Source organism: Haemaphysalis longicornis, unplaced genomic scaffold (genome assembly GCF_048455015.1).
Source record: "Haemaphysalis longicornis isolate Haplotype H1 unplaced genomic scaffold, Haemaphysalis longicornis Haplotype H1 scaffold_1, whole genome shotgun sequence".
NCBI classification, from domain to species: Eukaryota; Metazoa; Arthropoda; class Arachnida; order Ixodida; family Ixodidae; genus Haemaphysalis; species Haemaphysalis longicornis.
The window spans coordinates 174,344,556-174,371,959 of record NW_027526203.1 but is presented as its reverse complement, the minus strand read 5'-3'; the positions used below and the strand labels follow the sequence as shown (position 1 = coordinate 174,371,959).

Here is a 27,404-nt window from a genome sequence, read left to right as displayed (position 1 = left end):
ATCTTGCACCTAACTATACTCGAAGTAACCAACCAAAAGTTGGATCGGATCACACATTAGGTCCGATTTTATGGCGGAACGTCCTTTGCAGATTACACTTGCAAGCCAAAGGTGAAAGAACAGTCCCTGTGCTACGGTGGACTGCGTTACCGGGAAACTCTTCGGGAAGCGCAACGTGGGGCTCCACTGTATTGCTGTAAGTCAAGCTTTCGAGCAGCTTGATTGGTACCTGAAGTATTTCAAGGAGATCTTCAGCTCAAACCATAGCGTCGTGCTGAAGCAGAAGTTTGAAGGAATTTTGATGTGTCGTTTGCGAATACGGTCCTGAAATCCGCGGCTTTGTCGTGGAGATTGAGGTAGTAGTCATAAGCCACCAGTGCCTACTAAAATTTTTGTACGTTTCTCTCGCACAGGATCGTACCGATGACGCCGCCAGGGAAAACAAGTGTTTCTCAATATTTGATCGGCGGCGTCTTGATCGAGGGCCACCAGATTTGTCACGGTCAGTTCCCCCCCCCCCCCCTTTATTTCCGTTAAAATTGCTCGCATACCAATTAATAGCCCCGTCAAGTATGCTTTATGTGGAATTTTGTGCAGGTATGAGATTGATGGGGCTTTATTACTGCCAATAAAGACCTTTGCCTGGCATTATTGTGTGTATTTTAATGTTTCAAGAGAACCCGAAGGCCTATACTCACAATTATTATTACTACTACTTCGGCGGGTAAATTCGAAAGGGGACTGCTTCTTTTAGAAGTTCTTTTTCTGTTAGTCGTGAAATTAGGTGTGAAGCAAAACCGTAGTCATAATATTTAGTGGCTAGTTCATTTTCGCACAATTTTTTTCATTTGGGTACTTTTGTTATCAACTGTTGTCCCAGCTCTCACCTCTGTCAATGGCACTTGTGTCAATGAGCCGGGACTCCCTACCTGTTATTGTGGTCGCCATTTATGACAGCATACACCATTCTTTAAAGGGGCCATGAAGACAAAATGCAAGTTTGGTTCATTCAAAAGATTGCCTCATTAGAATCATGCTAACACCATTTTTAACATAAACTTCACGCAAATAAGCTGTATAGTTAGGAAAAAAGAGAATGGCCATGCGACCCACTAGCTCATTTCCCGCAACAGAACCTATGATGTCATACCAGCGAGCTCTGCGATTGGCAGAGGTCGGAAAAAGCAAACGTAAATTAGGCGGAACCTATAAGCTTGCCGGACAGGCTTTTTGCGCTTAAATTTAGGGCACATTCTTTTTATATCGGCAAGAATGGTGGGACAAACAGTGGAAGTTACGAAAGTACACGTAAACATAGAAGTACCGATGCGTGCTGCTGTTGGTACTGCGCGCACTATGCTTTGTTTAGATGCACAGCACTGCGGGGCTTTGGGGCTGTCTCAGACGACACTGGCCGTTTGATGCAAGTGACGGAGTCTTACGCGACCATATTTGTCGAGCGAGCACCATGTTTTAAAAAGAATATTTTCTCCATGAACAAAAACAAGTCAGGTTTAAATACGGCCACAAACAAATTAAAGGCAGAAAACGGCTTGCCGCGGTATGGTGGCACCATCTAGGTTGACTAACCATAAGCAAGTCTCCACTCCACACCAAGTTTAGCTCAAAGACCTGTTCTTATGATGTCATTGCAAACGTCGTTCAAACACACGTTTTGGCGCGAGAGTAAACATTTTAGCTTAAATTGATTAATTTTGCAGTGAATCGAGCATCGTTTGCTTCCGGACAAGCGCTGGGGGCACCAGAGAAAACGAAATCTTTGGAATAAAACAAGCTTGCATATTGTCTTCATTGCCCCTCTATGTACCAAAAAGAAGGGGCCACCATTCTCCTCCTGTTATGGCAGTGTGTGTTCTGTACCTTTGAATGGCGGGAACAGCTTTTTTCTTTTTTTATCATAATATGCTATACCTTCTGTAATCCAGGGCTTTTTTATTTTTTGCTCGCTGCATTGAACTAATCGATGACCATTTATTCAACGGGATTTTTTTTTTTTTTTTTTTACATTAGTATGTATGTTTGGCTCTGGCAGGAAACAGTCGTCTAGCAAAGCTTCTGTCTCGAAAGATGTGAACACGGCAAATTTTACCTTTAAAGCCTGGCTACCTCCTGAGGGAATGTTTGAAGGCATTTTTGTATATTTTAACTGGGATGTGCTGTTTCTTGCTGTGAAAACAGCTGTTGCCACATATACTACTACTGCCTTCAATTCTTCGTCGTACAACTAAAGACAACAGTTGGACAGTTTCAGGTGATTAGATTAGGAACAAATAAAAGAATTTGGTTCTCCTGTGTTTCAGGTGAGGCTTTCATTCTTTTGCCTAGTCTCAGTACCATCTTCACCAGCCATTAAGGTTTGCGTCTGATGTTCAAACTACTCCTCAAAGTCTCGAGGATCTAAAGGGGCAATGTAGGGCAAGAATAAGTGCATGGGCTTAGCTGGTGCATGCGTGATACCATGACCGAACAGTTAGTGCAGTGCAGTTGGAGATCTCTAAGTTACCAAAATTAGACCCATCTGTTCAGAAACTACGAGATCATGACTGTTTAACTGGCCACCAGCAATGCTGTTTAAAGGTGCATTTGAATGAAATAAATATTGCCATTTATTAGGTTATGTCACTCTTTTGTAAATAGCCTTCTCTTGTGTACAAGGGTATGACACCGTCATGTAGTTGGATAATTCATTATTTTGTCCATATTATTCGTTCTCCATTTCAAATGTTTGGGCTTTTCTCCCTGTGTGACTCTTGGATGCATTTTGTTGAGGCCATTTTCTTTAAAAGACACTTCAAGTAAGTTATTTCGTAAACTTTAGAATTGTGCAGTGAAATTACAAATCTGTGGCATTCAGGGGAAAAAGCTGTTTTACATGGAGGAAAGAAAAGAGTAGAATTGCTTGGGTTTGGGCAAGTTGGTTCACTTGAAAATTCAGCTTGAACTTAGGAAGAAAACACGGACACAATGCTGACTATCAACTGAGTTTACTAACAAAAATAGGGAACATATACCGGGTGCGTGAGGTATTTCAGAACAGAAAGATGGTGTCAGGCACAGCATGATATATCTAGCAAAACCAGACATATTTTTACCGAACTTTGTGACGTACTTCTCTTATGGTTTATTTCCATAACTACTCAATTAATCCGCCATCAGCAGCAATAAGCGATTCGGTTTGGCTTCGCAAATGGCTGCATGCATGGATCAGGTGCTCTTTAGAGATGTTGGCCATGGAGTGAGAAATGATGGCCTTCAGCGAGTCTTTTGCATTATGCGGCCCTTTGTTATCCTCTCTCTCAACGACGCCCCAGACATGGTAGTCGAGTGGATTTAAATCTGGAGAACTAGGAGGCCACAAGTTGGGAGTAACGGGATCACAGAAGCTCAGAAGCTGTCAGCCATGCCACTATTGGGTGACATAGGGGGTGTGGACGGGTACCGAATCTTGCTGAAAGACATATGGTCTTCCTTTAGAAACCCTCTCTATTCTTGGCTTTACAACAGTGGCAAGCACATCCACGTAACGGGCAGCATTAACGCAGAGTCCTACAAAAAAATGTGTGGTGGCATGACGTCACCCTCATTGCGAACAACGGATAACACCACCGCCGGAGTAATTAAGGGGTTTTGAAGATGTCTAACCGCTGACCGTGCTTTTTCCTTTTCGCTACAGGTGCCACGTTACCACCACAACACATCAGCTCTGTCCGCACCTTGTAAACGAAAGACTTCGCTAGTTTCAGAAAGGTGGCAATTTCCAAGTCGCTGTGCTGCGCGGCCAAGGTGACAAGGACTGCCTGGCGTTTCATTTCCTGCTTCAACTTTTGCACTTCCATCTTTGAACAAACTGCGCATCATGAATGATAAGGGGTCGGCTTACAAGAAGCCGTACTCCTAGATATATATGATGAGGCTGCTGGTGTCTATTGCGATAAGGCATAGCGTTCTCAAATATCTCGCGCACCCGGTATACATGAAACATTGCACAACATTGGCACAGCGCGACACTCTTTTTCCCGAGATTAGTTAACAGGATAATCGCTAAGCAGGTCCAGTTCTTCCTCTGTCAGAGCTACGGAAGCTGTGCTGATGCACATGTCACCTTTCTTGCTCGTGGCCACTGCTTCGACAACCTGAGTTTATCTCCGAGTATAACTAATCCTGGGAAAAAGAGTGTTGCGCTGTGCCAATGTTGCGCAATGTTTCATGTACATACAGTCAAACTCCGCTACAACGAAATTCACGGGGATCGCGAAAAATTTCGTTGTAGCGAGAATTTCGTTGTCGCGGAAAAATCAGTAAATAAAGAAAACAGGGCAGGCGTCTAACTGGCGTCGTGAAATCTCCCACCTACCTTTTCGCTCCAATGTTGCCAACTTGCTTGGAGCTCGCTCCGCCAAAAATAGCACCCTTTTTATAGCACGGAGTTTATATCGTAATTTGCGGTCACAACGCGTCTCGCGGCGCTTAGACCAGCGTTGTAATATGCGCGTCGTACTCGTGGAGATCCGCGCAAAAGCAGGCGTCGTAAAATCACAGCGCGGAGTTTATATTTTAATTTGCGGTCACGGATATGCACAGGATATGCACGACACTCTGGGAGCATTTTATTTCCAAAACTTGAAAAAATCGCTGATTTTTGACTGTTTGCGCTTTCGCACGAGCAACGGGAGAATGCGCTGCTCACAGTCTGCGAGGAGCTGCATGGCGACATCATCGTCATGGGCGCCAAGAAAACTACGTAAAACGTCCAAGGAGTCCATGACCTGCGACGCGGTCACTGACGTCGGGACCGTCGGAACACCATGCCCGACCTCTTCGTCGTCGGATGAATCGGCGGCGGCGGCGGAGGCGGCGCGAGCACTCTTGAGGATCTCGGCATCACTCAGCTCCTCGTAGACGATCACGTCCGCGTCGGCATTTACGTAGTCGCTCAATGCTACGTTCTCAGGAACGATGCCGGCTTCCTCGAGAGCTGCCCATGCTTCGGCCGTTTCCTCCTCCTCCACCGCCGCCGCCGCCGTCGGCGGCGGAGGAGGCGCCGTCGGCGCCGGTAATCCGGACATCGAGAAGCGGCACCTTCTCGATGTCCGGATGTTCGGAGAAAATGTTGCTACTAATAATTTACATTGTTAGAACTTATCAAAATTAGTTAGAGTGGTTCAGTCCGTTGCAGATCGAGTGACTTGTGTCCCGGGAAAATTTCGTTAAACCGGGAGAACAATAAAAAAGTGGTTCGTTGTGGAGGGAGTTTTAATACATTGGGGCCTATGGGATGCGGGCGGGGAATCGAAAAACCTTCGTTGAAGCGGGAATTTCGTTGTAGCGGAGTTCGTTGTAGCGGAGTTTGACTGTATGTTGATTGATTGATTGTGGGGTTTAACGCGCCGACGCAACGCAGGCGATGAGGCGCGCCGTAGTGGAGGGCTCCGGATTAATTTTGACCACCTGGGGATCTTTAACGTGCGCCGAAATCTCGTACACATGGGCGTTTTTGCTTTTCGCCTACATCAGAAAAGCGGCCGCCACGGCCATGTACATATGTTCCCCTTTTTTTTTGTAAACTCAGTTGATAGTCAGCATTGTGTCTGTGTTATCTTCCTAAGTCCTGTGGTTTTCATTCAAGCTGAATTTTCAAGTCAAAGGAAAAAAAAGCTTAGGAGAGGGCCTGACATCCCCTTTACAGAAGCTACAAACGCCTTTTTAGGCTGCCTCCTTTTTTGCTTGTAGTTTTCGCCCACTCACCACATCTTCACCTTTGCTCGCTTCACTGTTTTCTGCTCCATCTGCACCTGTCGATTATTATGTATTACCTGGGGAACAGCGTGACGTATGGCCTTTGCTGCATTTCTAGGACGCGGTTTCTAGTGGCCTCGTGTGAGTGTAACAAAGCCCCATGGCTTTCTCCCCACTTCTTCCAATGCACCGGTGGCGAGCGGGGCCTCTCCTAAGCTTTTCTTTGCTTTTTTATAAACTGGAAGACGACAGATATATCAGGATGTAAATATGGTACCCGCACCCCATAATATTTTCCACAACTTAAGTTTCGAATGTAAAAAAGCAGAAAGGAAACAAAAAAGAATTGGGAGAACGATAAACAAATTAGAGGACACCTAAGCACTGCTTTGCCAGACAAGGGGGAAAACATTGTGGGTGCTGCTGTAGCACCCTGGACCCCTGGTGACTGCTTCACCCCTGGGTGAGGCAGGAGGAAAAGTGCAATAGTGGCACGTCTGAAATGGTGTGTCTTCTGGTATAACCGGAATCAGTCTTTTCGTTTTGCATCTTCTGGTTCTTTTTGTGTCTGTGACGGAGAACCTTGACGAGTCACCTTGTTGGGCTTAACATTAGGCAGCCATACAGGGTGGTGCGACGATAATTGGAACACTTTAAAAATTTTTCCTCAGCGAACCGCCACTCTGTTCGTGCTCAAACTTCATACAAAGGTCGCATTTTGTGGTCTATTTTGTTTGACACCAAGAACGATGACGGTGCTTACCTGCTTACTCTGAGAATAAATAAAAACAATTTTCGCCTATGGGAAATTGGCGCCCGATTTGGATGTGCGAGCCAGCACAAGTGCAACAACGGCGCCACTTGGGGTGAAACGAACGATGGGGATTCATGGTAAGAAGGAGCCAAATGGTGTAGCAGATGATCAGAAAATGTGAAAGGAGGTGAGGAAAAAAATCCAACAGTTATGGGCAACGATGAACCGTTGGAATATGCAAAAATTGTTTTTATTTATTTTCAAAATAAACAGGTAAGTGCCGTCGTTCCTGGTGTCAAACAAAATAGACCACAAAATGCGACCTTCGTGTGAAGTTTGAGTGCGAACAGAGCGGCGGTTCGCTCAGGAAAAAATTTTAAAATGTTCCAGTTATCGTCGCACCACCCTGTATGTTGTGCCTTTCATCTGCCAAGCAACTTTAAACTCTTTGTATGTAAAGAGGGGGGGGGGGGGGGGGGTGCGGGCTGATGACAATAGAGCTCAAAGCACAGCATTGGGCCTATCATCAGGCTGGCATGTACATGCATTTGCAGCATCAAGCAAATAGGACATTAGGGGGGGAAATGTACAGTGCTAGTTGCCTAGTTGCTATTTGTGTAATCAGCATGCTCAAGTAGGCCTCAGTGCATGTCTCCAACAGAGGTTCCTAAGTTGAAGGCCACAACTCATTCACTAAGTCCGGTTCTGATGAGCTAGAGCCATATAGCCGTCGGGGTGCTGGGGACGTACCGTATTTTTGCGCGTATAACCTGCACCAAAAATACGAAAATTTCAGTGATAAAGTAGGGGTGCGGATAACGCGGGTTTTTTCCTTTAGTGCAGCTTCACGGCAATTTGCGTTGTGCCGTGAAACTGCCCTGCGCGTTGTGCCGTGATATGACCTTGTGTACAACAGTGAGCAGTGCGGCTCAATTAAGTGATAGCTCTAGTGAGAGCAGTGACACGGAGTGAATTGTGACTTTTGCCTTGCAGTCAGTGTGTTCTACTTGCTAAATATCACTTTTTCTGTCTGCGTAGTATATGCGATGTGTTGCTTGAGCAGTAGCTTTGGTGCAGCCTTTGCTGAACGTATCAAATGTGCGGGCAATACGCGAGGATTTTTTATTTCTTTTCCGGCGGGCTGAAAGTGGGGGTGTGGAAATTATGCAGGGGGGGGGGGTTATACGCGCGAAAATACGGTATGCTCGTTTCATATTGTAGAGGTCCTAGGTTTGATTCCCATCGAGACCCAAATTTACCCAACTTTCTTTTGGATTCAATTACTTTGCTTTTATTGTTCTTTGTGGTGCCAGCCATTTTGAGTGCCATCTATGCGTCAGGGACACTGAATTGTCAACCCTCCAAGTCATTTAATGGTTTCTGAGTACTGACTGCATGAAGATGCACACTTGCAAATTCCAAAAAATATTACGGGCACATTCTGTTTGGCTTATATTTGGCCATGGGCTGGTGCTCTGTTTATCACAAATGGGGAAATGAAATGACTAAGAAAAGTGCCTGCTTTAACTGTCAGTTTTTAAGAAAAAGATTCTGAGGTCGCAGAAGAAATGCCCCGAAAGTCCAGTCTTTTAACGGTTGGTCCTCTCATGCACCATGAAGACAAACACCATGCGTAGGGACAGGTTCTGTCTTTCTTGCGTCAGGTGTACGAATCCCTGACATATCTAGCTGTTGTATGCAGGCACACATAGGCAGTAGCTAGGAGGAGGGAGAAGGCAAAGAACCAAAGGTGACAAAGACCAGAGAGGCAGGTGCTGCTGCAGTTGGGAATTTTGATTGGAAACTTTTTGTTTTTGATATACTTTAAGGCAATCTAACCGTTCAGCTTCACCACAATGCATGCAGGTGACCAATCCACGTGACCAGCAAAACAAAAATGGTGAATGACAGCGTCATGAATACCATTTCACTCCAAAATGAGTTCTACGCTGGGGCACAGCACAAGGCAGAACGCCATACTTGAACTCAGATTGAACCTTTGAGTCGAATGCTATGCTTGACATCGTCATTCACCAAAATTTCATTGTTGGCTGCATGCGGAGGTCAAGCAAGTGCATTAAAGTGAAGCTGAACTGCAGGGTTGTCCTAGAGCGTAGTCTGTCGGTCAGAGCGTGCTATGCTTCTATGCATATATTTATCGTGCTGCAACTTGGTGGAGGGCTTTACTGCAAGCACTAAACCTGTTCTTGGGCAGGGTAGTAGCTGCCTTTCATAGATTGAATGCAAATACATGTCAGAGTCCCGAATGTTGATTCTGCATTCAGTTTGGCAAAGTGTGGGAAGCGCTCAGGTCTGAACTTTTCTACTTTGGTAGTCCCGCTGGTAATTGCGTGCTTCGCTACCATGCATATAATTATTGCACTGCAATTTCATTTGGAGCTTCGCTATTCGCGGCACATGTACTCATAACAGCAAGAAAGCCTTTTGGTGTGAACCCATCTGGCTGCATTCTTTCCCAGGGCAACCAGGCAGGCATGACAAGGATGAAAGGATTGGTGTGCTCACTAGCTGCGTGGGCCAAGCTTCTACACCTGCCATGTCTTCCGCACTTGGTTTTGGCGGAACAAGCACCTACCCTACCGCTTCTTGCTGCATTCGTCAGGTGGGCTACAGTGAAAAGCAAAATTTGTATTGAGGGATAGGCGGGTTGTCTGCTAAAATGAGTAAGTGGTGGCTGTCATGGGCTATGGTACCATGATTTAATGAAAGGAAACTGTGGGGCATGCCATGCTCAGTTTTTCCTGTCAACAAAAGCCCAGCTTGAAGGTACCTTTGCACTCTTAGAAGCAGGCAAACACTTGTGAACATATCCACATCCATATTGTATTTGGAAGCCTGCACACATATTGTGTGGCTCAATGCTTTGCTATTATGTAGTAGTACTAGGCCTTCCTGGTTATTGGCTCGAGACCGAATTTCTATGCTATGAAATTTTTTTATAACGAAGGGAAGTGTCTTTTTTTATGACTTTGTTATATCAAAAGCTGTGCTTGCACATCTCTACTGTTAATCCATTTTGCCACTGATCTTCGGGTGTATCGGCATTGGTTGTAAAAGGGATGATAGCTGTTGTATTCATCCGCATAAATATTTTGACTGCACTGTGCAACAAGGCAAGATATTTGACGGAAATCGAAACAAAACAAAATTTTTGCTACCTGTTGCAGTGAGACAGCCTGCTTTATGGTCCGGAAAAATTCATGATGGGTACAGATGAGGACATGGAAGAGCAAGAACACCGCACAGCACTAACTTCCAACTGTTTTTTTTTTATTTTATTAGAACGTGCACATGAGTGTTCGCACAATTACCAGACTGTTACCACCAATGCCAACATTTTGAAGCTACGCGAAGAAATGTTGACTGCTTATCTGACAGACTAAGTGGTGGCACACTTGCGCAAGACGACCCTGCTCTTACAAGCAAAGCGTGCATTCTCATAGTGAGACATAGCAGGCAAAATATGAGAGATCAATAAAGTCGATTTGATTGAAAGAGCAGGGTCATCCTACACAAGTGTGCCATCGCTTAGTCTGTCCATTAAGGAGTCCTCATTTCTTTGCAGGCTTTCAACATATCGCCGTTTGTGCAGACAGTGCGACAATGATGAGAGTAATTACGTGCGCATATATTTCGAATAAATAGAAATTTGCCCACCTTCGCATTTTAGATGCTACGACTGAGGAAACAGCGGAGCTGGTGCTCTTCACTACTTTTAACTTGGCTTTTCTTAGGTCTGCCCATCTCATCGGTAGATCGGACACTGATGCTGTCGAGCACACGCCATCTCTCTCAACTAAGAGGACACCTACCTGTCGGAGCTTACGCCATCACTAGGTGCTGCCAATCCCCAACCTGTGCCTCCCCACCCGAACATCTGTGCCGTGACGTGCACTCCCCACACCTGCTTGCCAGCGCCTTGCCTCCTTGCCACTTTCCCTCATACTTCTTGGCCAAGCATTTTTCGTCCTCTCCACTTTGCTGCACCGGGTCTTAAGCGGCACCAGGCAACATACGTTCTATCAACCCAAAGGAAATGCACTGATTGCGCAGCTGGATAGATACCGGTTTCATAACGCGAGGGACCCAGGTTCGATTCCAACCAGGGGAAGCATTTTCTTGAGGCGCACACTCCCCACACCTGCTCGTGGGCTTCTTGCCTCCTTGCCACTTCCCCTCACACTTCTTGACCTAGCATTTTCACCCTCTCCACTTTGGTGCACTGAGTTTTGAGCGACGCCAGGCACGGACGGAACTCAAGCTTAAACAGCTCCACTGTTAAAATTACGAGGACACCTCAGCACTCCTTACGATGTAGTGATTGGGAAAGTATGAGGGTCCAACTACAGAATGTGCATGTGAGGCGTTTTTTTGTTGTTGTTTTTTTTTCGAGATGAGCCAGATCCATTTAACGCAAATTTGAGAAACAAGCGAAAGTTTGTTACCGGACCTAAATGCAGCGCTGTCAAAGCTGCTATATGATATACTATTTTACATGTCAGCTAGGATAAGTTTATGGCCACAAGTATATAAAATTTATGCCATGAATTTGAGCAGTATTGGGGAGATAAGTTTGGATTTGGCACATACTGGGTTGAAACACTCAAGTTTGATGCGTCATTCTTAGGAAAACGTTATTTAAATTTACTTTTAAGCATGGTGCAATTGCGTTTTGGTGGAAGAGGCATTCAAAATATGCAACAGGGCTTCAAGAACAGTAGAACTGTACACTGAGAGCAGTTGAGTCCTCTTGGCACCATTAGCCGCTCTTTTCGAATTCCTCCCTAGTATAATTTTCTTGGGCACGCCTGAAGGCACTCACGAAGTAAGCGAGCTCTTCTTTGCTTTTCCATGAATTTCCAAAACGCTTCACAAGAAGGCTGCTCATATCTTATTTTCACCTTAGTGAAGTGGTTTGTACTCGGAGGGGGGGGGGGGGGGGGATTTTCCAGGGCTTGTAGGCGGCGGCTATTTAGTTACCGTATTTATTCGAAAATAGGTCGAGCACGAATATAGGTCTACCCCCTAAAAATTGAAGTTGCCGAAAAAAAAAATAATATATTCGATTATAGGTCGACCCATACTTTTAAGAAAGAAACTTGAGGAAACTTTTTAAAACCCCCATTTATTTACAACGCGGTCACCTCACTGGTCGGAGCCACACACTGCGTCGTCGTCGGAACTTGCGCCGCATGCGCCGCAGTTCATTACCCACCCCCGCCCCCGACTGGCTTTGAAGGCTGAACGGCCAATCCCGCCTCGCAGCGCTAACTGTTGAGCTTTGGTCTGAATATCTTCGCAGGACACTCGGTGTCCTTTCGCACGCTCCTCTTCCACGTGCAGCCGGAGTTTTTTCTCGAGAGCATCGTGCCTCCCACCACGAAACGCACGACGCAGTCCCCTACAAGCAAAAAGTTCGTCCCGCTGTTTCCGCCATCCCCTGATCTGCTTTTCATTAACGACTAACTCTCGCTGAGCGGCGCAGTTGTTCAAGTTCTCAGCAAACAGGATCACCCGGCGCTTAAAGTCTGACGTGACATCGCGAAATGCGTACGAGAAAAACATTGTGTGCGGAAATCACAACGAAGCAAACACAAAGAAAGCGCATGAAACGGAGAACCGGAGATAGTAGAGACAGCGAGTGAAGCAGGCAACGCCGTTCCGTTCACGAGGTGGCTACGCTAGGTGGCGAAAGTTACCTTTACCCCCACCTCGCGCTAGCCGCTACCGCGGCTCCGAAGTCACCAAGCCAAGCCAATCTGGCTCTCTAGCCAGTACGTAAGCTCGCTCGTGCGGTTCGGCCACAAGTAATGCGCGATAGCCGGCAGTGACTGTGGGTGGCTTTCTTACGCTGATTGTTTTGTTATTTTTTCCTTTATTTTCTTGCCTGTCTTTGTTCTAGATGCTCCGCGCAGCCGCCTCAAATTGAGGAGCGCCGGGCGCGACGGAGAAACGGATCGCTCGGTGCGCTCGCCATTTTTGATCACGACTATAGGTCGAGGTTCTTCGGTCACGATTATAGGTCGACCCTCAATTTTTAAGCACATTTTCGGAAAAAAAAGGTCGACCTATATTCGAATAAATACGGTAAGTACTAAAATTGTAAATATGGGAGTTTTAAAAAATAGATATAACGAAAGTTTTTTCGTAGGGATGGGTGAGATGATATAAAATCATTGTTTCACATCTCTCAGTATAATTTCGTCCGCTTCGTCGTCGACATCTGGGGACAAATCTTTTGCTGATCTCATAATTGCCGTCTGAATTCATAATATGCCAGCTATGAAAAGCAAAAAAAAAGAACTTCCAAAAACTCCCACGAAACAGTCTGAACACTCAAGCCAAAAGCAAACTCCCATTGGGCAAATGGATTTGGCTCATTTTGATCCGTGAAAGAGCAGGATGTGGCTCATTTTTGGTATGAACTACGATCTGTGTACACGTTTTCAGGGCGTTATCTCAACTATTTTCTAGCCACCTCTTTTTTAGGGGAGCGTTGCCGAGTTTTTCTTGTCACTGCAGTTTTATCTGACCCTGTTTCGGTTTCTGGATCTGGCTCATTTCGAAGAAAAAAAAAAGCCTCATATGTGTCCTCTCATTATTGTCATCATCCTTTACCTTTTATATCTTTTCCCTCTTTCAGGTACTATGACTCTGCACCCACTCGCATCCACATTGCCAAGCAAAGATTGGGCATACTTTGGGCATACATTGCCAAAATTGGGCATACTTTGCTACTTGCCTAGTTAATTCTAATTGTGTGATTGGTGTGCTTGTGTGATGTTGTGCCATGTGGCATGCTGCACCCTGTGCATTTCATCCAGCAGCCGTGCACAGGCCTTCAACTGTCGGTGTGCGCACGAAGCCTGCTCACCAACATTCAAGGGCCTCAAGAAGCAGTGTGGTAGGCACGCGCGCCTGTTATACCACTTCTTGCCCCAGCAATAGGTAGTCACTACTGGTGCTGGCAGTGCCTGCCACAAGCAGGTACAAGCTACATCTACAGCAATAATGTGTCAAGACTTTGGGTCATCGGCATGGCACCACTAGCCCTGATATCTGCGTACCACTGCGATATGGGCAGTTTTAGCGTGCAACATCAAGTAACCACGAATGCTAAACACTGCCGCTAACAATCAACTGGCCTTCAACTGAAAGCACTCGCAGGCGTGGAAAGGGGAGTATTAAAGCGAAGCTTTGTATGCTTCACTTGTGGGGGTGGCGGAAAAAAAGGCCCTGCAAGAAAGCCAAACTTCTGCAGGAAAGCCAACTTTACACAGCGGGCTTCCACAAAGGGCACATCAATCGTACCGCATAAACAATAGGATGTCTTTACATGCATAACGGGTTCCACTGTGGTAGAGAAATGCGGTTTCACATCATATAGTTGAGCAATGATAATGATGAAAGCATTCTCTAATGGGAGCACAGATGCATGCCACATGCTTAACCAATGGGAAGCCCAAATCAACAACAACGCTGAGGTAACCAAATCAGCACATTCAGATGACCCAACCACAAACTAATACATCAATACAAAATGATAACATCGCATTCAGTTAGCTCAGCATTGTCGTAGATTTGGACTTTGGCTGATTGGATTGTGGAATTTGGGTTTGTATCAAAGAAAGCTTCGCGTTTGAACCATCTTTCTTTGAGAAAGGAGCGTTAAATTTTTGTAATAAAATCATAATGGTCTGCTTCAACTTGTTTAAAGGCACCAAATGGGTTGGTTTGTTTAACCGCTTAAGTGTTTTATTTTTGAAAAACTTTTTACCAAAAGGACCTCTATTTTTTATTGCTGATATTGAACTTTATTGTGCTAAAAAGCAACTACTCGATGTTAAAAAATTATTTATACCATATACTAAGTCAAATCAACACAGTACAGTTTATTTCTAAAGATTGCCCTCTGCTAATGAAATACTAACCACAAACGAGAACAGTCGCAAATGCCCACTTCAAATGTGTTTCGGTAGGTTCAGTTACGTAATTTTGAGGCTAAGCTAAGTCCTCAGTGCAGCTTGTGATCATGAAAGAGTTACTATGTCTCCAGATCAGCACACACAGGGAATAAGTTCAGTTCCAGCTGTTGCATTTTGTCCTACTTTGTTTTTTGAGGTTTTGGGCATTTTAATGTTGGCAGCTTTTGTGTGTTGTAGTTTTGTCACCATATTTGTAGACCCTACCTTTGATTTTGTTTTTTCTGCATTAGAAAACATGGTCATACAAAATCGTAGTGCAGGCTTCAGTCTCGCTAACTACTCCTGAATGTCAAGCCTAATGTCGATGAAGGCTACATTGAACCTCCTTCACCATTCGGTTCATGAAAAATTTCAGCCGTTTTCACTGCTCCGCCAAATGTATCACTACAATCCAAAATTAAAGAGTGAACTTCTATCCGAACTTTTATCTCTTGGTGACCAAAGCATAAGTTAAAGGATCCACATTGCCCATGGCGGTGGCTTAGTGGCTAAGGCATTGTGCAGCTGAGCCCAGTGATGTGGATTCGATCCTAGCTGCGGTGGCTGCTTTTCTGATGGAGGCGAAAAGCAAAAATGCTCATGTGTCAAGATTTTGGTGCACATTTAAGAGATCTTTAGGTGGTCAAAATTAATCCAGAGCCCTCTACTACGGTGCGCCTTACAGGCCAGGTGTTGCTTCGGCGCATTAAACCGGCAAAATTTGATAACTTGAAATGTTCCACACTGTGGCATAACCTTATTTGTTTAAATTAAACTTTATCTTCAAACAACAAATGACTGAAACCACTTGCTGGCCTCAGTTGTAACATAGCCTATACATCTGCCTTTAGAATCACACTTGAAGAATACTTATTGTATTGAGCATTATTAGGGCTTTGCGAGCTGTCCTTGTACTCGTAGATGTTTTATATTTAGCATCCACTCCCTTCTGTAGCACGTTGGGGCATTGAAGTATGATAAATGAAATGAAACACGGGTCTCGAATGAACGATACAGGTGTCATATTACTGACAGTGCGCCACAGCAGGGCTGCTTGCCTATTGTAATCCTGCCGAGACAAGACTTGAGTGCATTGAGTGCAAGAACCATATGCACCAAAAGGGGAGAGCAGCACAGTCACAAGACGCTTGGTTAGGAAGAGTGACGCAATGTGGTGCAAAAAAAGACGTGCACGTCTAAAAAAAACGCAGGCAATTAACTCTTTGAGTGTTGTTGGATTGCACCACAGCCGCATATTTGTAGTGCTGTCAGAGTGCTGTCAACAGGGGGATGTTTATTGTGGGCATACAATAATGAGATTCAGCTCATGTAGGTAGTGTAGGCAGGAAGAGTGAGAGGGGAATTGTTAAACTCTCCCCTCCCCCTTGTGCCAAAAGTGGTTTGGAACCACCATCCCCCCCCCCCCCCCCCCCCCCTAAATAAAATCCTTACTGCCCTTAGCTCACAGATGCAATGGCTGTAGAACGTTTGACCTCAGCAGTTCATGTTAAAAAGACACTTTGCTGTGGATTCATTATATGCAGGTGCATGTTTTCAGACCAGGGATGCAGGATCTGTGGGCTGCCCTGAGATGTTGCGTGGCCTGCTGGCTCTCTTCAAAAGAAAATCACGCCAGTGCTTTGGACACTACCCAACAGTCTAAGAGGCTTGACTGGCATGCAGTAAGGAAGGCCCTTTTTTACCTGCAGTGAAATTATTAGTTTTTTAATGGAAATGAAAATATTGCAGCCAGGTGGTCTTTATTTCATGTGGAAAAAAACAAGATGCAGGTGTGAAATGTATTCTGCTGCGTTCCAATATATGTGCAGAAGTCGACAAAGCTGCACACCTAAACATTGCCATATGATCTACGTTTTTCATGTTGAAAAAATAACTCTGGGGTGAATGTCGGAAACAATTGGTTGCAGAACAAAATGCATTTCCAAATGAAAAACTATAAAAGACAGCACGGACACGTACCATAATCTTTAACAGATAGCTGTTTGATGTTCATTTGCTTACCCTAATTCGCAGTCTTTGTTGGAATTCAGCGAGTACTCATAGATTAGCAGTCTCCTCAGGATGCGAACTTGCTGAAAGTAAAGGTTTAAGGACATGTTGGGATGTCTGCATGCATCAAGCTCAGTCACTTGTTTTCATCTATGATATGAATGACAGCTTCTTGGTAAAGCAGCTGCAGTGGAAAACTCCTATTCGATACATTGACGAACCACAAGAGATCAACACCGAAGATGGCACAGGGCTAAGCAAAATATTTAATTTGCAATGAGAAGGTCTCAGTTGAAAACACTGATAGAACAAACCCAGATGAGAGCAAAGGTGGAGCTGGGCTTTGAGTGCCCAGTTGTGTTGTTAAAGCAATATCACGCCATACTGTGCCAGAAATCACTTTTTTTTTTTCCTAATATAAAACCCAAAAGCATCGTGGGTCATCCTTCCCGCTCTTTTGCCATGCACAAGAAAATATTTTCACTTTACTGTATGAGGAAATCAAACACATTCTACGGCTTGGTCATAGGCAGGGATCATGGGGCCTACTGTTCCTTTGATAATATTAATAGCCTTAGTGCATTCAGTGCAAACGTACAACTGCCATATTTCTTGGATGTAGCATGTGAAACGGCAAGGGAGGAAAAGAGGAAACAAGAGACGGTGGTGACTTCCAGTGGGTTTTTATTGCTCGACAGGATAATTATGTGTACAAAGGTTTTATTTTTTCTTCTATACTTTCCTCCCTATGCTGCTTCAGAATTATACTTGTATAAGTACCCTTTTGAACAACAAACACCAGTCGCAAGTCAGCGCTGTCCCATTTTCTCTTGCATGTCAATGTTGTTTTTTTGCTCTATACGCAAGAATGAATTGCATGCTTGCCAAAGCCTTATTTAAAGCGCTATGTGCACCTTTTTTTTTTACTAAAAAATTAATTGCCCTTAAGCAGATTATGTTAAAAGCATGTGTATTTCTGCTAATTTTGTTGTGAGAATTGTCGTTTTAAGCTAGCAAAGGATAGTAACCTGGAATCTCTGTGAAGAACTAACATTATTTTGTTGTTCCTTATCTTTTTGCAAAAAAACAAAAGAAAAGTGCCCAAATGTTCAGATTTTGATGCACATTAAAGGTCGCCATGTGCTCAATATTAATCTGGAGCCCTCCACTATGGCACGCCTCATAGCGCAGATGTAGCTTTGGCATGTAAAGCCCCCAGGATTTGAATTTTTCAAATTTTTCTTATTTTATTTGGTTAGTTCTTAATTAGTGTCTACATAATTTATGCATTTGTATTCTGCTCCTTTTTTCAATATGCTCAACCTAGTCTTAATCCTGTCATACTCAACAGGCAATTCATAGGCTTCACAGTTACCTTTTTAATCATGTTCTTTGTTTTTTTTTAGCTGAAATATTTTAATGGGGACTTCACGAGGAAATCGTCTGTTTGTCTGAATACTTGATGTATCACACTTCCCCCAGATATTAAAATGCTAATAATAAAAGGCCCTAGGGTCTTTATACCTACACCTATGGCAGTATACCTACAATACTCCTATGACCACTTAGGTATATTGCCGCTAAAAAATATATCCCCATCAGTGGAGTTTTGTTTAGCTGTAAAGCCACCTCTAAAGGGGCTCAGTGTATAGTGCTCCATAGGGATACATGAAATGTTGTGGAGGTATTTCATGAAAGACCCTAGGGCCTTCCTACTTTAATTTTGAACTGCTTATATGGCACCTGGACATCCCACGAAGGCATAGATGAGTAGCTCTGAAGCAAACTTTAAAGAGCCTCGGAATATAGCGGCACAAGCAATTATTCAACAACTCCTCCTGGGTAATTTCTGCAGTTTGTTTATTTGTGTGTATTTTTAGTTTCTAGCATTAAATCAATCTGTGGCCAGTCTAGCCCCCTAATCAGTATAATTTCGCTCGGGCCATTTTTGAAGCATAGAGCCCTACACTAGGCTGTTCGCTTGCTGGTTTGTTGATATCTTTGTCTAACCTAGCTCTGCCGCAGGGGGTACAGTTGCAAAATGGACACTTAAACCTGCTATGAATCATAAGAGCCTTCCTGAAACAACCGTAGAAATACCCGCCGCGCAGCTTTAACTCTTTCGTTACCATGCCTATTTAAATCAATCACTGGTGATCGATGCTTTGTATTGCTGATTTCGGCATGTTGTAGTCATTTCTCGTACACCTAATGTACCCCAGTGGTTAGTCTATCCACTGCACTTTAAGAATCGGGTTAAATTTTCCTGCTCCAGCGACACAGATTTTTGACGCAGTTTCTTGCCAGCTTAGTGTTTTTGTGAAAGGGGGCTTAGCTGTTGCACTTGACCAAAAAGCATGCCACTCGTGGTTATGCTGCATTACCATCAATTTTTTTTTTTTTATCAAAAGGCTCCTAGCAAGTCAAATACCAAATTATGTTGTCAGCTTTGTAATCCGACAGCACTGATAGATGATAATTTCCTGAAAATGACACCAGCTATTCACTAGTGATCTTTGGTTCGGAGAAAGGGTAACTTTATTCTGTCAAAGCTTATTTCTGAAGGTCCCCCGCATGTCTAACAAGTGGACCTGGCATTTTCAGCCAATTTCCAGAAGTTTCAGTTTCGTTCTTGTGTTGCAAAATTCATATTTGGCGCTACTATGCAGTTACCCAACTTCAGGCCGATTTGCCATGGCGCCTACGTCGCCCGCTACTGTTCCTCGAAAAATGCACGCCGCTCATTATTCCACTTCACCCACATCTCACCTCTGCGATAACAGCTTCAGATGAAAGTAAAAAAATAACACCAAGTTGTCGGATATCAGTTCAGACGCGGAGAGCACTTCCAATAGGCCTTGAACATTGCCAGCTGTTCAGCGGCCAGTTTCGTTTCTGTACGAGGGTTTCTCCGAAGGTCTACTGTTGCTTCTTAGCATAACTGTCTATTCTGACAAAGTCTCCTAGAGGCTTGATATTGTTTCTTTTCGAAATTGTTAGGTGGCACTGTAATGTAAGAAGCTCACAGTGCTGTTAATAGAGTGACACCTGCTTGGTGAAAGCTTGCTGGTCATGATTCTAGTGCAGTGCACCTTATTCCTGCAAGCAGGGCTACCATAGTGAGTCAGAAGATGATAAACTGTAAATGAAAGTTCTGACAGATAAGTCACGATCAGAACGTCAACAAGCATCCCACCACCGAGTTTGGTTTTCAACTCCAAGTGTATTTCTTCGCATCGTTTGCTTGCTTTGAATCTTGTGCTGGCCATAATCATTGACAAGGTGTTTTTACATCACGTGGGGACTAATTGGTGTCTTTAGTAATGTTAAGCCACCAGACTTCTTCCAGAGAACCATCCAAAATTGCAAAATTTGAAATAGAGGTCGCGCTTCACCACAAGGCGTGGGTACCACGCGTGCTAGCCTTTTCTTTGATATCTGACAAACTGTTCTGAGCAAATTAATTTTTTTTCTAGGACGGGTTTTGAAAGTGTTTACCTACAAAATGTATATTCTAAATTTTTTCTGCTACTGGTGTTTGTTATACACAAGTTCCTTGTTTTTATTTTCTTCGACGTTTAGACAAAAATTTTGAATTTGATAATTTTTTTCTCAATCATTATTTATGAAAAAAAAATTTAAAACTTGTGTCAGTGGAAAGTGCATTGAATCATCTGCATTTATGTTAATATGTGCGTAACCAATATGTTTAGCACAGAAAAAATGTTTTCTTAGACCACTAAATATGTGCAATTTCCTGCGGTAACGAAAGAGTTACAAAATTGATGCTGAATTTGTTCCCGAATTTTTTTGTTGGCATTATCAAGGCCGCAAATGAACTGAAGATTTTCCTTAAGGTCTTACCTTATCCTGGAATTGGCAGTATGCGTAGCCGGTCAGCCATTTGGTCATAAAAGCTTGATACCCCATTGTTACCCTTTTCTTCTTGTAGGGCTCTCATGTGGAAAGTTTTCGGGGCATCACAACATTTTTTAGACTACTGATATCATTTTCCATATAACAGGGTTCGCGCAGGTGCTTGAAAACCTTGCAAACCCTTGAATTTAGAAGTGTCATTTTCAAGGTCTTGAAAGCCCGTGATTCTCATAATTTATATTGGTGTATCTGTCTTTGAAGTTTATCATGGATTTTAAGTTTTAACTAATGTAAAAAATTCTCCCGCATTTCCCCGAAGGGGAGAATGTGAAAGTGCAAATGCACGGTTGTCGGCCCGCTTGCGGCGCTTGCGCTCGGCCCCCGCAGCCCACCGCCTCGCCGCCTTCTCTTCCATCTCTTCCATCAGGTTTGTAGTATCACGTGTACACCACGCAGTTATCAAGCCGCTATAACGCCGCTGAGTCGCCAACGCACGCCGCTGACGACGTAGTTTGAATGCGTTAAAGATATAAGGCGCGTCACTAACAGTGATATCAGCGTCGTGTCCGTGGCTTGGTCGGTAGAGCGTCGCGCTGCGGCCGCAAAGTCCTCGGATCGAAACCTGGCGCCGGATGCCGTTTCTTTTTTAAATATAGAGGAGCACTGCGGACGCCGCCGCCGCCGGCGGTGGATGGTTTGGGGTCGCTTATAAAGTGCATTCGCACTTAAAAGATTGCAACAATCAGTGTATTGCACAAAGGTATGACACATTTAGTGAATTTTTGTTAAGTGCGGGTACAGTGCCTAGAATATACTGGCTAGTGTGCCGACCGCAAGCAACGCGCTATGGGAGAGGGTGGTGCCGTTTGCAATGAAAGCCCACCGATGGCGGCAGAGGGCGCTGCTTGCCGAGAGGGTGCTTTCTTAGCAGACGACAGTGTGAGGGGCTGCCTCAACAGACGACGCGCTTTTGTCGCTTCTTCATGCTTCAAGTTCGCGCTGTGTCTGCGTGGTCAAACTGCTTGTGCGCGTGTTTTTATGCACCGAGATGCAGCATTTACCGTATTGTGTGAGTGTCTGCTCATGCAAGTCATGCTGTGCGCTCCCACAAGTTATCTGTGCACGCGTGTATCCGGGCTGCGCAATTTCACCGTCTGGTCAACTCATGGATTGAGTTCCTGATTGTGGTCTTCCGACGCCTGTCACCTGCGTGTAACCGTGCAGAAAAATGTCAAAGCCAAAGCGACAGTGCAAAGAGAAAACTTGCTTTGTCCCGCTGTGTAAAAGCGGTTACCGCTCAAACAAGGAGCGTGTTTCCATGTTTACTGCGCCATCCGATGCTGCGTGGCTTGCAGAATGGGAACGCAGCATCAACAGAAAAGACAGGAGGCTGACCACAGCTGCAGTGGTTTGCGAGAGACACTTTGAGAAGAGTTGCATCGAGCGCACGTTCAGCATCATCGTAAATGGCATTACCAACGAGCATCCTTGCGATAAACCACGCCTGAAACCTGACGCCATACCTACGATATTCCCAGATGATCGAAAACACATCGTGTCTAAAGTGACAGAAAAGAGGAAAAACGGAATTCTTGATGAGCAAGAGCTTCCAGCAAAGCGTCGTAAGCATGCTGCGTCGAAGGTCTCTGAGTTTGGCTCAGGCATTGAGATTGCCGAATTTGGGGGCCTGGAAGGATTTGGTGCAAATACCGGAGCTCCTGAAACTGAAAACTGCAATCCAAGCTGTAATTCTGAAGCATTAAGCACTAATACATCGCAAAACGATACTGCCAAACGACTGCCAACCACGAGTCTCCACCTATTCTGCATCTCAATTCCAGTGACATGGATGAAAGTACCTTCTGTGCCAGTAGACTCTTTACCTTACGCCTATTGTGAAGCTGAAGAACATAACTTCGCCAGCCTTTTCATTGAAAAGATGGTCGTGTTTGGGAAGCCTTCGGGAGATGGGAAAATGGGGGTGGCCACAGTGTACCTGAGGGGGAGAGAGAAGGGTAAACATACCCTCACAACTTGCCAAGAGGCTGAATCCCTCATCAAAAAAGTGTCTTTGACCAGTCTTTGTTGCGGATGCAGCATAAAGCCTGCCTCAGGAAAGCACATTTTTTACAGAGACATGATTTTTTCGGCCAAGTGCTCGCTACCCACGAAGACCGATGGACAATCGTGTGCTTTCTGCAAGTACCAGAGAGTCCTGGCTCAAAGCCAAGCGTGCAGAAAAAGGAAAAGCAGAGTTCAAGCAATCCTGATGAAAAAAAACAGTGCAAAAACATTTCTCGAAATCTATCAAGAACCAAAAAAAGATTGGCGAATGCAGTGATACAGGTGGCTCATATGAAAGAGCAAAATGAGGCTCTCAGTGAAGAAGCATTTGACAACAAAATCAAATCCCTTCCATCAAAGCAGCAGCTAGCGGTCAAGAGTTGTTTCCTCGCTGCTCGAAGGAAGTCACACAAAGGCATGCGATACGACGATGAGTGGATTTTGGAGTGTATGCTAATGAGGATGCGAAGCCCCAAGTTGTACAAGCATCTCCGCAGAGAAGCCATCATGGTTTTACCAGAACGAACATGTTTGCAGAAGTACCTCCAGCGGTTCAAGGGCGGCTTTGGCCTCAGTGCCAATATCTTCAATGCTCTGCATGAAAAGACGAAGACCATGGATTTTTACAGTCGTCATGGTGGCCTCCTCATCGACGAAATAAAGCTTTCGGAGCACCTGACTGTCAAATCAGCTGGTGAGTACAGCTTCACTCAATTCTTGGGACGTGTAAATGAGGAAAATGCGGTGTCAGCTGATTCACTACGATTTCCGTAACGTAGCAGTGCTTGACAATATTCACAAAGTCTTCGATTATGTTTCTTTTTATTCTTTTAGCCCCATCTATGATGGGAGATGTCGGGGTATAAAGCAGGATGTTCCTTGTGTGCTTTTTCTGCAATTCAGGTGATATTGAAGGCTTCGTCGACCTTGGAGATCATACACCTGCTGACCAGAAGAACGTGCTGGCAGACCATGGCATGATTATGCTGTTACAGCCATTCATCGGTAAGCTCTTTTTCTTCCTCGTAGATTTCAACTTTGTACGACGCCCAACTGTCAGATGTTAACTGTTTTCTTTCTGCAGGAAATTGGACACAAATCCTTGGTGTTTTCGCCTCAAAGGGCAATGTGAAAGCCCCAACACTAGCAAGAATCATTTTGGAAACGACTGTGCTTGCGGAAAAAGCTGGTCTATTTGTGGATTCCATCACATGCGACGGCGCCAACTGAAATGGGAAAATGTGGGAGCTGTTCGGAATAAGCGGTAAGGTTGTTTTCTACGCAATATGCAAAATTGCTCCCACCGTGTAGTGCGAGTGCAGCTCTAAAGTAATATATAGGCATTCATTCTTGTAGCGTGAGCTGCACTGGCCGAGGTGGAGCAGTTTCGCGTGGCTCCTGGAGAGCCATGCTGCGCAAGCGCGCCATGTGGCGGCCCGGTCCACTTGATGATCTTGCGAGGGGTGGCTGGGTGTGGAACCGATGGCAAGCGTCGCAGCAAAACTGGCGCGCGCCTGTGGAGCCAGCTTAGCTCTGGGGCGATGGGTGATGCTGCGTCGGAGCTGCTTGATAAATATACACGTGTCACATAATGCGTATACTGTGTGTATGTCATTGAAGTAGCAGTAAGCATGATAATCAAGCTAATCCTAGACAACCAGGAAAGCTAGGAATAACCAGTTGAACCTTAGCTCACGCTACGTACCGTATTTTCCGGTCTATAAGTCGCACCTTTGTATAAGTCGCACCCCCCTCAAAATGACAGTTTTTCCGAAAAAAACGTATATAAGTCGCACCGGTGTATAAGACGCACCGGTGTACAAGACGCACTTGTTAATTAGGTAAACTCACAGTGAATCAGATCGTTTGAAAGAGCGGCGAAAGTACATGGTTGCGGCGGCCGCCGCCTTCAACGCATCGCCCGATGAGGAGGGCTAGACACGTGCATCTCCCGTCCAAAGTCTTGACAGAACAAAGTTATCAAAAATGGTTTATTGATACACACAGACGGCATGTACTTACAAACGGCATAAGGCAAAACCATCGAAGTTTTCTTCCTCCGACTCGCTAACAAACAATTCAGCAACTTCAAGTGGGAGTTCCACCAGCACATCGCTATCACCCTCCGACTCACTGATATCTTCTTCGCCAACATCGTCCCCACTTGCGGAACGGATCATTCTGGCCTTTATGAACCCGGCTACAACTGCTTTTGTAGAAATGGAGTCCCAAGAGTCGGAGACCCATTTGGCCACCTCTCCAAACGTCGTGCGTCTCGTGCGTGCTGTCGTAAATCAGCGCAATAAAGGTGTCATGGTGGACGGAAGTGACGCGACCGGAAGCGGCCTGAAAATTGAAACTTATCAGCAAGCTGTCATTTTAAAAATTAGCAGCATGTTTACCTCCTTCAGAGTAACTCTCTGTGATAATTTATAAGCTGCATTTTATTTTTGCTACCCACTTTGATATTACTTTGAATTTATTCTGAACTGTAGTTACTGTGCATGGCAGAAAGTGGCGCGCGGTTGTCGCAGGCCATTATCATTGTTTTCGACTGGAATAAAGTGCTAATTCTTTGATTTAATGTCCTGAAGCGACATATCGGCTATGAGAAACACAGTAGCGGTGGGCTTCAGACTCATTTTGACCATAGAGCTGTGTCTCCTAACGTGCACTGCCCGTGCGCGGCCGCCGCGAACCGGAATTCTTCCATACATAAGTCGCACCGGTGGATAAGACGCACCAACGAAAATTTCAGAAAAAAACCGCGACCTATACACCGGAAAATACGGTATACCCTGGCATGACCGAGCTAAGCCACTGCTAATTTTTTGCTTGAGCGCTTTCTTTGCAAGGATGCCTTGGACGTCTGTAACATGAGGCTACCCCATGTGTTCCTCTAAAATCTCTAAATAATTTAAAAACAAGTAATTTTTTTCACATGTTGTTTCGGTTTCAACTATACCAAAGAATGGTTGTGACGCCAATGTTGTGGTATACGTCACGTGAGGCATAGAAAGATGCAGATAATCGCTAACGCGTAGGCTTTTTTTCATTCCGCCTGTTGAGGCAGGCTTACTGAAGCTATGAAGGTAATAAAACGGCGTATATTGTTGTAGTAGTTTTTTTATGCTTCGCGTAACATAAACGTTCAACTTTTAATTGACTTAAAGATATGCATCGTTCGGTTTTTCAAACAAACAGCATAAGAAATTTTTTATTTGTAAGTTATTGATCATTCGTAAGTGAATACAACGTAATTGCTCATGTAAGCCAATGTCTTATGCCAATGTTTTATGCATTTGTACGAAAGCGGCAGCGCAACAGACGGGACAGAACGAAACGGCGGCAAACACTTGCGCCTTTTTGCAGAGTTATAACCTAACAAGCTGAAGTTTCAACTCTTCTGAGGTCATATGCATCGTTACGGAGTAAAAGACATGAAGCTAAAATTGGGTATCTCTGTAACGTTTCCAATGTTTAAATGTGATGAAGTAACTGATACCAAGTTTACTTTTCTCAAGGTTCCGCAAGCCACGTTCGGAGCAGTACTAAGCACCCAGTACCTGCAGGAATGGGAGCAGCATGCAAGGGGGGAAAAAAAAGGAAAAAAAATTGCGGAAGGTGTTGGCTTTCTGGCAGAAAACACGGCTGTTGGTCTAAGGGTTACCATCACGAGCACACTGGGCTTGTCCTATCTGACGTCGACTTTGGGCTTCAGGTATCTTTTAACATCCAGATTAAGCCAGGATAACCTGGAAAACCTGTTTGGAATCATTAGACAGTCATCAGGGAGTAATGACCACCCGACAGTTTCGCAGTTCCTGACCACGGTCAATCTGCTTGCATTCTACAACCTAGCGAAGACACCTAGAGGAGGAAACTGTGCCCCGGACGTGATCAAGGCACTGCTGAGTCCAAATGAGCTCCGTGAAATGACGAGAACGGCCCTTTTAGATAAAATGGATGACCTGCTTGACCACGGGAATGTCGGGGAAGCTGATGATGTAGTTCAAGCTCTCGTGCCTAGCGGTGACCATGCGTCGTACAGAGAAAAAGAGCAACAGTGCTTTGATCTACTACACTACAGGCTATGTGGCAAGAAAGATAATTGCAAAGAACTGTTGTCCACAGTGTGCAGGCTGCCTTTGTGTAAGCAAAGCTGAAGCAAGTGCCAACACTGCTTTGTACTTTACTAGGCCATTTCGACAACGGGGCCTCGTGTATCCTAGCCAGAACTTGTCAACTGCTGTAAAGGCCATGGAAGATGCATTTACCACATTTTTTAGCAAGAACAAGACTCCAAGAGGCAACTCTATTTTTTGTCAGATTTTGCCCACCTACTCAAGAATGTGAGAAATGGATTCGTTGAAAAAGGGTACCTGACACCAGCTGGAGATGTCCACCGTGGTATTCTACAAGCGGCCTTCGAAAAAGATCGGGAAAATGTAACACTAAAAGCGATGCCAAAAATTACAAACGCACACCTCGAGCCCAACAGCTTTGACAAAATGAAAGTGGACCTCGCATTTCAACTGTTCAGTGACCAGGTCATCAAAGCACTGTTCATTTATAGAGAACACATTCGATCCTCGTATGAGACCGTGCAGCCAGCAGAGGATTTCGTGAAAGAAATGAATCGCCTGATTCGTGTGATGACATCGCGGACAAGCCAGACGGCGCTGAAGCCAGGTAGCCCAAACGTGCAGTTTCTGGAAGGATTCCTAGTACCTGCAGAAATGGGAGCAGCATGCAAGGGGGGAAAAAAAAAGGAAAAAAAATTGCGGAAGGTGGTGGCTTTCTGGCAGAAAACACGGCTGTTGGTCTAAGGGTTACCATCACGAGCACACTGGGCTTGTCCTATCTGACGTCGACTTTGGGCTTCAGGTATCTTTTAACATCCAGATTAAGCCAGGATAACCTGGAAAACCTGTTTGGAATCATTAGACAGTCATCAG

The 27,404-nt window shown here is 44.8% G+C and overlaps 1 protein-coding gene across 13 annotated transcripts in view; it reads left to right on the top strand.

Annotated features, from left to right (window-relative positions):
* Positions 1-27,404, top strand: part of LOC144139488 (uncharacterized) — a 53,877-nt gene that overhangs the window by 198 nt on the left and 26,275 nt on the right. For 4 of the 13 annotated variants that reach the window (XR_013316244.1, XR_013316249.1, XR_013316248.1 and 1 more), the window contains exons 2-4: positions 92-196; positions 414-502; positions 16,041-16,178. Coding sequence is in view for 4 of the 13 variants with exons in the window: in XM_077671824.1 (XP_077527950.1) it covers positions 22,474-23,140; positions 23,350-23,451; positions 23,531-23,676 (915 nt within the window). In the remaining 9 variants the exon portion in view is untranslated. Of the gene's footprint in view, positions 1-91; positions 197-413; positions 503-8,991; positions 9,135-10,266; positions 10,370-16,040; positions 16,179-21,115; positions 23,141-23,349; positions 23,452-23,530; positions 23,711-25,970; positions 26,860-27,404 lie in introns of those variants that run through there. The other 9 variants (XM_077671827.1, XM_077671831.1, XR_013316254.1 and 6 more) reach the window with 8 other exon arrangements.